The following is a 13,853-nucleotide window of genomic DNA, read 5'->3' on the forward strand; positions in this document are numbered from 1 at the left end:
GTACCTATTTGGAATATTCAATTAATAATTCTTCTCAATTGAAATAAATTTTTACCTAACCACTCTACTTGTAGTACTTTTTGTTTTTCTTCTTATGTATATAATTCCCTTTCGATCATCCAATGAATCAAATTTTCCAATAAGAATTCATCGTTAACAATGTCTATAAATATTTCATACTATTTATAAATATAATTACCAAAAATTTGTTCTAAAAATATTAAAGAGATGACATAAACAATTTGACAGAGAGGGGACAAGGTAGCCAAAGGAAGGAAGTTGGAGATAAGAAGTGAATGAGAGTGGACCCAACGAGGAAACAACTGCTGAGGTGGCTAAAATTTTGAGAAAACTTAACTGAGGTAATTTTGTTCATGAAAACTGCAGAGAAGACACAGAAAGAAACATTGTCAACTCCAGAAGAAAAGAAAAAGCACTGTAATCAGACTGTTAGAGGAGGGAGAGAGAAAGAGATCAAGAAAAAGGAAAAAAAATGGGCTTTGAAATTTGAACATCGAGGAGAGAGAAAGAGTGTGTGGAATGGAGAGGAGAGAGAAAGGTGTGGAGGGAGAGGACAAAAGAGGAGGATTAATGGTGGAAAAGTTGAGGGAAGGAGTGTTGGTGGGGAAAAAGGGAGGGCCTAGTACTCCTCCACCCACATGGAGACTTGAGCTTCCATCGCAGTACAATGGCAGTGACAACGTTCAAGAGTTTCTAAATTTTCCCACTTGTTCTTCCCTTTCGGCCAGAAAGCTCTGCGCCAACCTCTGGGAACTTCTGCCCCACCAACAGCAACACACCCCACCTGTCAAAATGAACAAGCTTGGCACCAACCTCAGCCGCCGCCGCCGCCGTAACCGCCGTCTTCTCCGCCACCCCAAGGACACGGGTTCGGAAGTGAACAACAACCAATTGGCTGAGGCTCCAGACACCCCTTCTGGTTCTGATCAGGTTTTGTCTCAATTTATGTGAATGCTCATTTTGTTTTCCTTGCAAAAAAGAAGGGAAAAGTTGTCCATTCTTACCTATTTAACCACTTGTTTTGCACTTTTGAGCTCTACCTGAAAGTTTTTTTATTTTTTGTTTCCCATGTATGATTTTCTTGGTACTATTTCAGAAGTGGTGTCTTGAGGAATTTCTAGTCTTGTCTTTTGTTGTTTGTTGCTGACTTTAACTTCATCACCTCTTGTGGTTGCACAAGATCTTGCTCTCTTTGTAATCTGATTTGGTGGGTAGGGTGTCCCATCTGTTCCACTTAGTTCCATTACGTACACACTCATGTTCCTAACTTTTTCTTTAAAGTATTATTTTACTAAATTTCCCCCACCATCTTGTTAAGCCTTTCTTGATGGCTTAAAAAGGGAAATATCTGTTAAAATTTGGTGAAGGGTTTGGTTTGTGTCATTTTTGTGTATATTCAAGCAAGTGGATTGTTTATCTAAATCTTTTCCCATAAATCAACACATTGTTGTCTTAGATGTGCAATTTCTTAGTGAAGCTAGGCTGGATCATGAACTAACTAGAAACTTTTCGGGGAGAGTGTTAATTTTGTCCATTTAATTTCATTCCTACGTTCTTCAGTTGGCTAGGGTATGATAAATGAAATTTCTTTCACTGACCGTGTCCCTTTGCCTTATTGCAGCCAGCATCATCTAGTAGCTCAAGATCTGTTGCAGCATCATTTGTTCGACACCGTACATCAGTAAGAAGTGGCTGTGCTTTAGAGCCTGTATCCCCTGCTTGTTACAGTAGCTCAGAGGAAGTAAGCATATTTTTATCCAATTCAATCTTCAGCAGTTCAATGCTATGTTTTCATTGTTCTAAAATTTTTAATTACTTGGCATGGTACGAGTTTTGCAGTTTGTAGCTTTTAAAATATTGCTATAGACGAGTTTTTAAGGGTACTGACTTTATCCTTTTTGGATTCTTCAATTTTGCTTCTCATCTGTTTACCTAATTGGTTTTTTCTTTGTAGAGAACATTGTTTCGTAATTCTGGGGTGTTAGCTCAGTTGCATAGGAACATCATTTCTTATGATTATCATATGAAACATTTTTCCTTAGAGCAGAATTTGTAAAATGTAGTGGTAACAAGCAGGAAACAGAAATACGATACATCATATAATCGGAGACATTCTGGTTGTAGGTGTTTGTCAGTACTTTATTATGAACTAATTGAGGTCAGTTCTGCATGATTAAATTCTTCTCAAACCATCATTAAAGGAAAAAGTGAATGACAAAAACAGTAAATTTTTATGTAGTTGTTCTTTAGGTCATTATGTAGTTTGTTCAAGTATTCTTCAGCTGTTCTATCTTGATTTTTGATCATTCTTTCAGCATTTGTTTAACTTGAAAATTTATAGGATTCAATGATGGATTTCTTAGTTTTTGTTTTGAAGCATGAGGTTGATTAGCTTGAACTTCATACCTTAATATATAAGTCATGATGTGTCTATTTAAACACCTCTTGAAGAACAATATATGGGCCTGGCGATTTATTTTTTTATCCTTTGGAGATGGTTAAAAATGATGCAAATGCTATTTTCTTAAAACAGGTAGCATCGTATACATGTGCAGTAACCCCCAAAAGCTCGGTAGACTTCAAAGGTAGGAATGAAGGGTCAAGCTACAACCTTAAAACATCCACAGAATTACTTAAGGTACTCAACCGTATTTGGAGCCTTGAAGAGCAGCAGGCATCAAACATGTCAGTGGTGAAAACTTTGAAAACTGAACTAGATCGCTCTCAAGCACGGATAAAGGAGTTAAAACGAGATAAGCAGATGAATCGGCAGGAAATGCAGAACTTAATACAGCAACTGACAGTGGACAAACTTATTAGGAAGAATAAAGAACATGGTAGAATTAAAGCTGCAGTTCAATCAATCAAGGAAGAGCTAGAAGATGAGAGGAGGTTAAGGCAGCATTCTGAAAGCCTGCATCGGAAACTGGCTAGGGAACTTTCTGAAGTGAAGTCTTCCTTCTCTGGTTGTTTGAGAAATCTTGAAAGAGAGAGAAAAGCCAGGATTCTTTTGGAGAATCTGTGTGACGAGTTTGCCAAAGGAATACGAGATTATGAACAAGAGGTACACTCTCTTAGGAGGAGTTCTGAGAAGGGTCAGGGTCAGGTTCAGGTTAAAGGGAATAATAATAGCCTTGATAGGCTTATACTTCATATTTCAGAAGCTTGGCTTGATGAGCGCATGCAGATGAAGCTGGCTCAATCTGACAGTGATCTCATAGAGAGAAATTCAATTGTTGACAAGTTAGGTTTTGATATTGAAACATTCCTTCATGCTAAAAGATCAGTTGACTTGAAAAAATATGGTTATACCTCACCAAAGGAACTCACTGAAATTCACCCTTGTGAGCATTCATTGGATTCGTTCCCACTAAAAGAGGGTGGAAGTGCACCTCAAAATGTAGGTCTGGAAGATTCCATTGATGACTTTTTTGAGCCAAAAAGGGCTAATGGGGAAGGACTTCACAAACTCAGCTCAAGCCTACAAGCAAACATGGACAGGAGCATGTCATATGATGCTGAGAGCTTTTTTGTGCATAGGAAATCAAGAGAAATGGGAGAAGACAGCACTGCTCTACTAAATGAAGATGCCAAACATGATCCACCAGAGAGTGATGGACCCTGGATCCTGAGAATGAACTCAAGTCACAGGCCAGATATTCTGGTTGGAAACAGTTCCTTGTCATCAGAGGGTGATAAGATTTATCCTGAGAGTATTTGCAAGGAAGACTACTCTGTCCACTCTGCAGTTACAACTAATGGCAGTCCTGGAAAACTGTGGAAATCTAAGTTTTCTGTTTCAGATTTTGACAAGTCTGAATCTTCTTCCAAATTGCCTGTGGGAGTAAAGGAAAACACATTGATGGCAAAACTCCTCGAAGCAAGATTAGAGGCACAGAAATATCGCTGTAGAGCCAGCAAAAGCACTTCTTGAACAACTAGAGAAGTTAATAATGTGGAAATGGGAAATATGAAACAGTTAAAATGGGTATTACAGTAGGACCTTTCTTATAATTCCAGTAGCCATCTTGTACCTTGAATAATCTTTAGCTATGTACATGGTTGAATGAAAATCAGTGTTGTATCCATTATCTGTAAAAGATATTTGATCTCACTGTGCCTACCAAGTGCTGGTGAGTACTACCATGTTGAATTGTCCTTATTTTCCAAAACTCTGCTACATAAGCTCATGATGATGATGATGATATTGAATAACAATCTTATGTGTAGAAAATCAGAGATCATAACTTTTGTTTACTTATTTTTAACTGGTTTTAAAAGTAAGAAAAAAAAAAAGAGAGTGGAAAGTAAAGATATTCGAACCGAATGAAAATAAGTAGAAATGAGTATAATGATAATCCTTAAAAGAGGAATGAGGTGTTCTTTCTCTGTGAGAATGTCTCAGCAGTATAATGATTATAATCAAGTTGTTGTGTTTGACTGTTATTAAGATCCAAATTACCAATATTTGATTTTGAAAAAGAACCATCTATAAACTTCAACTTGTTCTTTAATGTTGGAGCTACTGTCATAACTCAACCAAGAATGATACTTGTTCCCTTTCAGAACAATTGAAACACGAAATTCTTGTTTTATGTTTTTCCTTTGCCAATGTTTTGTCTTTGCCAATGTCTATCATTATCATATCACATTACACTCAATGATAACTGATATACCGTTCGGTATCACTAACCTAAATCGCTCGGCTATGTTGAATTATTTCACCGTTCGGTATCATTGACCTAAATCACTCGGTTATGTTGAATCATTTCACCGTTCGGTTATTGTGACGATCGCTCTTGTATTCACTCAATGCACCGTTCGGTATCACTGACCTGAACCGTTCGACTGTGTTGAATCATTTCACCATTCGGTTATTGTGATGCACTGCTTGGTTTACAGTTATGATTGTAGTTTCTTTTATTCTGTTTTAGTTTCTGTTTCTGTTTCCTTTCCTATATATTTCCTTTTTTGTATCTCTTTTGAGAATAATAACAACTTCATATCTTTCTCAGCCTACTTTTCTCTGGTCTCTCTTTTCCTTTTCTCTCCTCTATCAGCTTTCTTTTTCACTATTGCATAGTAATTCCGTGACTCAACACAAATTAGCAAAAATATGAATAATTATAACACTATTGTTTTAACTTTTTTATTGTCTAAGTTTCTATAACATAAAATGATTATTTTTTTAATTTATGGGAAAGAACTTTAACACACGTTGAATAATGCAATTAAATTAGTATCACCTTTGCATGGAAAGGAAAAAGTTGGTGAGGGTGAGCTTTTGCAGTGTTGTTTTAAGCACTGTCATCGATATGTTAGAGAAAGACAATAACAGGAACCATTTTACTGAATTTCCATGCTGGTTTCTTATTTTCACGACATGAATGAAAGAATGATAAAAAAAATGTTGTTTGTTACTAAGTCAATGTCGTAAAGTTAACATAAACGTTCTGTTAGATTATTACACACACTAGCTTTTTCTCACCTCGATTTGTAGATGGTATGAAATAATAACTTGTAAGAAAAACAAGAAATAAATAAATTATCTTTCTTCAAAACAACATAAGAAGTTTTTAAAAAGAAAGAAAACAAAAGACTTTTTAAACATAATGAAAATGAAAAATGTGAAGCAGGTTTGCCCGAGTGGTTAAGGGGGAAGACTTAAGATCTTCTGCACATAAGTGCGCGTGGGTTCGAACCCCACAGCCTGCAATTTGATATTTTATTTTATTTTTTGCAACGTCAGTATTCCAAAATACAGAACTAGAATAAACATAAATTAAAAGTAACATCATAAATACACACAATATACGTATAAAATATTACCCCTATATGCCAAAACAAAGGTGATATTCTAACTCAATTTTTAATAATGACATATTTTACGCAATTATTTAACATAATACCACCCAATGTTTTTGCAATAGGAGTTTTGAGGATCACAATTTAAAATCTTGATACTTGCAAATAATATATTTTGTACCCATCATACGACATATATTCCCATAAGATTATTTAATCTTATTTTCTTGTGTAATTGGGTCATATCACACTTTTTCAAAAAAAAAAAAAAAGAATAAGACGATTTGGACAAGACTTATTATATCTATGGTCTATAGAAAATTAAAGAACAAATAAAAACAAAGAAAAAAGAGTACCTATGAATCACCGCAATATCATCGTAAGGAGAAAAGAGGAAAAACACAGACCTTGTAAAAACAAATCCAGGAAGGTTTTTTAGAATTAAAAACAAAAGATGATTTTGTAATTTTATAATTATTTTTTAATTTTATTTTTGCATAATAGTAGTTTCATTCCCACAATAGCGTGAAGGAGGGGAGTGACATTTTAACAAAATATTTTTGTCATGAATCTTTCATATATTCAAAAATGTATTTTTATCAGAGTTTATTTCATATACACACTTAATATAAAAAAACTATTGCTCAAATAAATTTTCAATTATTGATATAAAAACCAAAAATTGTATCGTAAATGAAAATTTATAATTTGATGAAAATGTATTGACTTTTACACTATTTTTCAGCATATATTCATCTTAGTTTCTTTTCCTTGGACAGATGTTTTTGTTCCTATCACCTTACTAGACTTGGTATTCATTGTGATGCTAGGTAGAAATTTATTTATTTTTGAATGCTTTATCTCGTAAATCATTTTATTATATTAATTATAAAATACTATTCTTTTATATATTTATTTTTTGTTGTCGTGCTTTTTACTGTTTCATTATTATTGTATTATTACTTCAGTAATTTTTTTCTTAAGATAATAGTATATTAATTGCTAACTTTTTTTCTTCTTTTTTAGTAGTATTATTTAAATATTGTTGTAACTTTTATAAGCACTAAGAAAAGTGTCACTCCCAAATCAAACATACCTAATATAAAGTAGAAGATTAGTTTATAAAACAAAATTACTTTTTTGCGTATATGAATATGATTGGGGTTCATAATTAACTAAATCAATCCAAAATTATAGTGATAGTTGCTTATTAAAGTTTGATTCATGGATCTAATATATTAAATTTGATAAATAAATTAGTTAATTTTGGATTATACATATTATAACCAATTAAACTCAAACTATATTCATTTTTAGCATGAGCTTGAAAAAAAAAACTACATTCATTTTCAGCCTTAACTTTAGACCAAATAAATTTTGAGATTTCGAATCACACCAGGACCTTTTTCAGTGGAATAAATTATAATTTTGGAAATACCATTACTAAGAATATTGTTATCATCTAACATATTTAGTAAATACTTAGTATTCATTTGAATACTTTAAATTTATTTAATTTAAATATATCTTTAATATACGTAAAATTAGTGAATTCTGATTTTCATGTTATATTATTTTAATTAATTTCTGGTCTCTTTAAAACTAAACTTCACTGCTTCTAGCCTTTAGTAGTATTATATATGACACTAGTTAACTGTTTATTTACTGAATGAAAGGTTAAGTGACAATTTCAAATAAGTATTGTGATGATATCTAGATAAACTCTTACAATAAATATTAAAGTAAAAATAATGATTTGAAATTATGCAAAAAAAATAAAGAAAATATTTTACAGGCTAAAACTAAAATCCATGCATTTTATAAAAATTATATACATTTATTTTAAATTTTATAGGAATTCAAAGTAAACAAAAATACAAGGATTAAATTTTAAGAGAATTAAAAATATATTGAAGACAATTTATTTTAACTAAAAATTTTAAAATAAAAATCAGATAAAATTGTAAGATAAAAACAAAAAGAGTTATGTTAGCAAATAATTTCCATTCCTATAAATTCTCAATCCAAAAATAAATACGTCAAACAATTTAAATAGTATAGATCTCTAAAAATATATATACATAATATGGATTCCTGAAAGCAAATATTGCCCAAAAATATACGGTGTTAAACTCCTTTTAGAAAATAATTTGCAAGACTCTAAAATATGTGGATAGACATTGACAAATAGGAAATAAAGTTGCTGCTTTCTAAAACTCTTTTGTAGTTATCCATTCAAGGCAATACACATGTGAAAAAACTATTATAACAGAAACTATTTCAAAATAAAAATAAAGTAAAAATGATAAAATGAAAATTAAAGTAAAACAATATTTAAATAACTTTTTGTTAAAAAGGTAGTATTTACAAATATAACTAATTTTAATGTAATTTGCATAACATATATAATTCAATAGTTGCTTACGTAGTGAAAGTAGAGACAATAATGACGCGTTTGTTTTTGATTTTTGGAAGAAGAAATATGTAAATAACGGAGTGATAAAATAAAAATATATATAATTTGTTTGGAAGAAGAAATAGAAAGAAAATGAAGATGTAAATTAACATAAAAAACCATTTCTATAACAATTCCTTTAATAAAGTTATATATATTGAAGAAATAAATATGAAAAACTACAGGAAAAATTAGTTAACGTTTTAAAAAGCTAATCAGAAGAGCTTCATAAAACATATTAAGAAAACTTATTTTGCTAAATAATATTATTAAAGTGAAGGAATAATAGTTTAGCTAGTAAAAACAGAACTCAGTTGAAAAATCAGTCTTAAAATAGAAGGTACATGAATTTGATATTTAAAAATTTGTGCAATAACTCATTTTCCAGGTTGAAATATTTGATTGTGAGATTCTTATTTCACTGTCCACAATTTGTTTTAAGAAGATCGATTCACATATTTTTAATTGCAGAAAATCAATCTCTGTCAATATAATAAGAAAAATTGGAAAGAACAGCGTAATAGTATAAGTATATAACAGAATTATTCTAAATAAGTAAACATAATTAATGCCAAATCTTCCAATCATTAATCATATGTTTGTATTCCCACACAAGCAAGCATCACCAAACTGATGCATCATCACACACTATCAGCTGCAGATCCTATCAGACGATGGAAAGGAAAAGATCCCCAATTAATCAGCTGGAATAATCTTTAAATTAAATTTATTGCAATGTTCACCAATCGTTAAACATCAAGATCAAGTTTTCAGATTCTCCAATCAAATATTTAATCCTCAAATTCAACGGTTCAGATCACACATCAAGCCTAGGTCTTGGCCTATAAAAAGCCAATGTTATAATGTCTTCAAGCATCACAATCCTCTCCCAAGTTCTTAGCTAATACATATAGATTAGTTCAAGCAATGTAGGATTTTGGGTATAAAGAAACCCTAATTAGAGCCCCCACCACTCCAGTACTGAAGGAGGTGATGGTAGAGCCTAGCTGCTAATTCATGGTCACCTTTGCCTTCACACAAGGAACCATGTGAAAGTCATGGGTCTGCATGAATTTGGAGATGGGGTTTCCCTGATCTTTTTGTATTGGAGTGAAGGGAGCTCTGAATTTCGTCTTCTTTTATATATTACATACTCAACTTTTCAAAACTGCTTTTCATTTTTATGCCTTTCATCACATCATCATTATCATTGCAGTTACATTTTTTACTATTTTTCTCAAATGATCATAATAAAAGAACAACTGCTGCAGCTATAGCTTCCTTTATTTCATATATGTATGCTGTTTTGATGATTGCAGGTGTTATATATGATTGTATGTTATCTGTTCATCTTGTATATTTTCACCTATATGAAGTGGTTGTTTTACTAGGTACACATACATATGTTGTTTTTCACTGCATATGGCAAAAGATTGAAAACTGATCAGTGGCGAAGAAAGTTGCTTCCAGTTGTGACTCGTTTCAACTCAACCTTGCTGAGTCCAAAGCGAAGTAAAGATATGAAAAGCACGAGGCATCAGCTGAAAAGAGGAAAGTTAAACCAGAGAGAGACGAAAAGCTGTGCAGAAGTTCTTTGAGGTTAACATGATATTAAAAGTTTCTGGGAGGAAAGATGTTGAAATCTTTCTTGTCTTTTAATGTATATTTGTATAGTCAAACTTTTGAAAGATCGAATATTCCTGCAACAATTTTTGTTTTCTTATTGATAATGATATTTATAGGGCTTATTTTTAAACTTTTCCTCAGAATATTCTTGGTATGAACATTATTTGATGTTTGTTTTGACTAAAATATATATTTTATTTTGGGAGTTTCGATCAATGTTTCAAAAGTACACAAATTATTGATTTGACAAATACATTGTCTCACGACTCTATAGGTTTATTTATTATTTAAAGAATCAAACTAATAGTACTTAAATATATTTTATTAAAATATATTAAATAATGAATTAATATAAAAATAAAAACTAATTTGAGTAAATTTCAAATTGAGATAAGGAATATTGTACGAAGATAATAAAATAGACGTCATATTCAAGTTTGGATCAACTTTATGATTACTACACTAGGTAATATATTTAATCTATGTTTTTAATTCCTCACCTCTGAAAGTGAGGTGTTTTAGTTAATTAATCTTTTTCGCTTATTGTTTCCGTATATAATAAACTAGAGCATTACATCGTTAATTACACTTGATTTTAAAATATTGAATACATTAGTGGGTAGAATAGGATTGTGACTGAGTAAGATATTTTGTCTTTATTACTCCTAATTATCTTGTTATATAATTCTGACTCTATTCATGATTTATTATCATCAATGTCAACCCATTTTCTAGTGTTTTGAAATATATTAATCATACAAAAATATTTAAGTGAGATGCTTTTACTTAAACAGAAAATCATACAAGTAAATTTTTTTTTCGATGGTGATTTTCACTTGAGAACAAGAATGAAAATCATCATCAGTAACAAGATTTTCGGGTGATCAAAATCATTCAAGAAAAGAATTTATTTAGAGGAGAAATTCTTCCTTTTTACTTTCAGTGAAAATTTTAAAAAATATTAAATAATCTAAAGAGGATCACTTTTAAGACATGGGTTATTCATGTAAAAGACCTAACATTATTTTTAACACAAAATTTTAAGACATGGGTTATTCATGTAAAAAATATGATATTATTAAATATTTAATATCAAAAGAAGGCAATTTCATAAATATTAAATATTTATAAATATATTATAATTATGTTTATTTCAAATTGAGTATCAAATAAAACTCATTACAACTAAAACATTTATTATGTTACAAATGCTAATAAAAAGTTGATAAAATTAAAAAAATATTTTAAAAAATTTATTAAAAAACCAATATTGAAGTTTAAAGTCATTTGAAATGTATTTTTACTTTCCTTTTCTAAATTCAAAAGAGATCTCTTTTTTTTTTTACATAGTAATAAAATTTTAATATATCACTTGAACAATGAGTTGAAATTTTTTATGTTTACATAAAAATGGGGTTCATGTCCCCTTAATGTTGGGTTGCGAAAAACAAAAATTGAAAGATCAAAGGGTAGACCATGCTAGTATAAAGATGAAGCCAAACTGTGTTATTGTAATGAAGTCGGGTTGTGTTATTGTAATGAAGTAGGGTTGTCAAACTGTCGGACTTGGCAGACGAAGTTGGTTCGGGCTCTTAGGTTGAAAATGTTGTCCTAACCTGTCCTTTCTTTTCAAATTGACATACTGGTCCACCGAACTTAGTCTTTTTGTCATCCCATGTTAGTACGATAAACATCAGTAAATCAATATTAATAGTGTCCGGATATTATATCCATAAAAAATAAATTTATATGTTAACCTCCCTCTTATTAAAAAAAAGAACTTTGTATTATATATTCATATTAACATATATGCTTTCGGTTCATATTTCGTATCTACATCAATTTAAGTAAAACAATTCATCGTGTCCTTTCACCTTAATTCTCATGATTTATAAAATATTGTTCCAAAAATTTGAAAAGGTCGAAAATAATCCGTATTTTATCATCATCTCAATGTCTTCAACCTTAAAATCAACTCTAAAATATCATTTCGTGTCACATTTATATAGTTAATAAACGGAATGAACTTAGTTTAAGGTAATGATTAGGCTTTATAATAATTTTATTCTTTAAGAGTAACTAAATTAATAAAAAAATATTGTTTTCTTTGCCAAGTTGCCATACCTTTTGAAAAGTACTATATGGGGACAGATTTGACCTTAGTTAGACTTACATAATATCCTCTGTCATGATGAGGACCATATAGTTTATTATCAGTTTTAAACTATATATAGTTGTTATTGTCTTACACACAACTCCTATCACTGATGTGGCCTATGGTTAGAGTATTTATAATTTCTTATTACATGTCAAAATTGCATACCTAAGCAATTACCTCACACTAGCAAATTAACTTTTGCTTTGTCCAATACTGAATACGAGATGATAACATTAGAAAGAAATCAATACATACACATATATATATATAGACTATCATATAACTTTTAACAACAGTTATATTATTTATATTTATTTAAAAAATAAAATTCTTATTATTCTGACATTTCAGTTATCATAAATACTTATATTATTTTTTTTAGAAATGAAATTTAATAAAAATAATAATTAAATCATTTATATTTTTATATTTTAAAAATGGAAAATAATTTTAATTTATGAACAAGATATCAAATAATAAAAAAAAAATTTAGTATTAGAATTTTGTTTTACTTTGTAATTTTTTTCTTGCATATTAAAATTCATAAATATTTTACAAAAGACTCCCAAAGTATAAAAATATTACTAATTCTTTGTTATAGGTCAAAGTGAAAACAAATAACATGACTAATGCTAGTGAGGTAATATTCAAATGAGATTAATCTGGTCTGGTTGCTATTGAAAAAATTCCTAAGAATAATTAACTCCTATATTAATTGTATTTGTTGGGTCTTGAGAGAAGATATTTACTTGTTGGATTTTTCAAAGAAGTTCCACTAAGAGAGATTTAACATCAATTAATTATAAATTATGAAAGAACTTATAAGATATTAGGACATTATTTTCGACGATTTTGAATTTGTGGATTCCTAATCAACCCTCCTTTAAGTATGAGTCATTTTCTATTGATAATTTTATCGGTTATCTAATGTGAGTCAAGTGGTTGAGGTACTTGATTCAATTGGTATAAAAACTCATTATTAAAGAAAATATTATTATATAGTGATACATTGTAATTAAAAAATTCAAAAAGAAAATGTAATGTTGATCTTATAATTGAAATAAAAAAAAGTTTTTTTTTTTTAAATTTTTCTTGAGAGATTAAATATTTGACTTAGAGTAAAAGGAAATGTGTTTGGTCAGCAATATCTTGGTGAAATGTATATACCTCCATCTCATACATCACTGGTTTCACATATGAGAAATTAATAAATCCAACTCCTATTTATGTTATGTTAATCTGCATGAGGATCTACTCTGAATCAATAAAAAATTTAAAATGGGTCTTATGCAATAATTTAGAAAAGTTAGATTATTAAAAGAAAAGATAAATATTATATTTTATACATAGAAGTGCATTTGCAATGAGGTGAAGCTAGTGGAGAAAAGCTTTGAGAAGTTGGAACAAGTAATTTCAAACTAATAGGGTTTGGTATTAGTGAGTGATGACTGTTATTATGAAAAGAAAAAGAGAATTTGCTTTTGACACAATGTTGTCATGAATGTGACAAGACTACTCGATATTATAGTTTTCATTGTTTTTCAATCATTTAATAATTAATTAAAAATCTATGAGGCAACAATGAACGCACTAATTGTGTTATAATAAAAATCATGGATACTTAGAGCATCACCTTTTCAGCACATTTTTTAATACATTTTAAATTACTTTCATTATTCCATATCACTAATTTTTACTTTTCACAACTTCAATTTTTCTTTCTAACCTAACCTAACCTAACCACTTAAAATCAAAATAATAGAGTCTTGCAAATAACTTAAAATACTT

At 29.9% G+C, this 13,853-nt stretch overlaps 1 protein-coding gene and 1 non-coding gene across 2 annotated transcripts; both read left to right on the plus strand.

Annotated features, from left to right (window-relative positions):
- The first annotated feature begins 248 nt into the window (after nucleotides 1–248).
- LOC124839357 (uncharacterized protein At5g41620-like) lies at nucleotides 249–4,183 on the plus strand. The gene is made up of 3 exons (XM_047315147.2): nucleotides 249–951; nucleotides 1,643–1,762; nucleotides 2,555–4,183. Exons 1-3 carry the CDS (start codon nucleotides 541–543, stop codon nucleotides 3,953–3,955), a joined length of 1,932 nt encoding a protein of 643 aa, XP_047171103.1. The 5' UTR covers nucleotides 249–540; the 3' UTR covers nucleotides 3,956–4,183.
- Nucleotides 4,184–5,653: 1,470 nt separating this feature from the next.
- TRNAL-UAA (transfer RNA leucine (anticodon UAA)) lies at nucleotides 5,654–5,736 on the plus strand. Its single transcript has one exon. It is a non-coding gene; the product is annotated as a tRNA-Leu (tRNA).
- Nucleotides 5,737–13,853: the final 8,117 nt, after the last annotated feature.

This window comes from Vigna umbellata, chromosome 11 (genome assembly GCF_029865625.1).
Source record: "Vigna umbellata cultivar VRB3 chromosome 11, Vumbellata_1.0, whole genome shotgun sequence".
NCBI classification, from domain to species: Eukaryota; Viridiplantae; Streptophyta; class Magnoliopsida; order Fabales; family Fabaceae; genus Vigna; species Vigna umbellata.

Excerpts from the sequence above, each read along its gene's own strand:
- LOC124839357 (XM_047315147.2), top strand. The coding sequence starts at position 541 with ATGGAGAGGAGAGAGAAAGGTGTGGAGGGAGAGGACAAAAGAGGAGGA. Across the intron at positions 952-1,642 it reads CCCCTTCTGGTTCTGATCAG|CCAGCATCATCTAGTAGCTC; the intron begins GTTTTGTCTCAA and ends GCCTTATTGCAG. Across the intron at positions 1,763-2,554 it reads GTTACAGTAGCTCAGAGGAA|GTAGCATCGTATACATGTGC; the intron begins GTAAGCATATTT and ends TTCTTAAAACAG.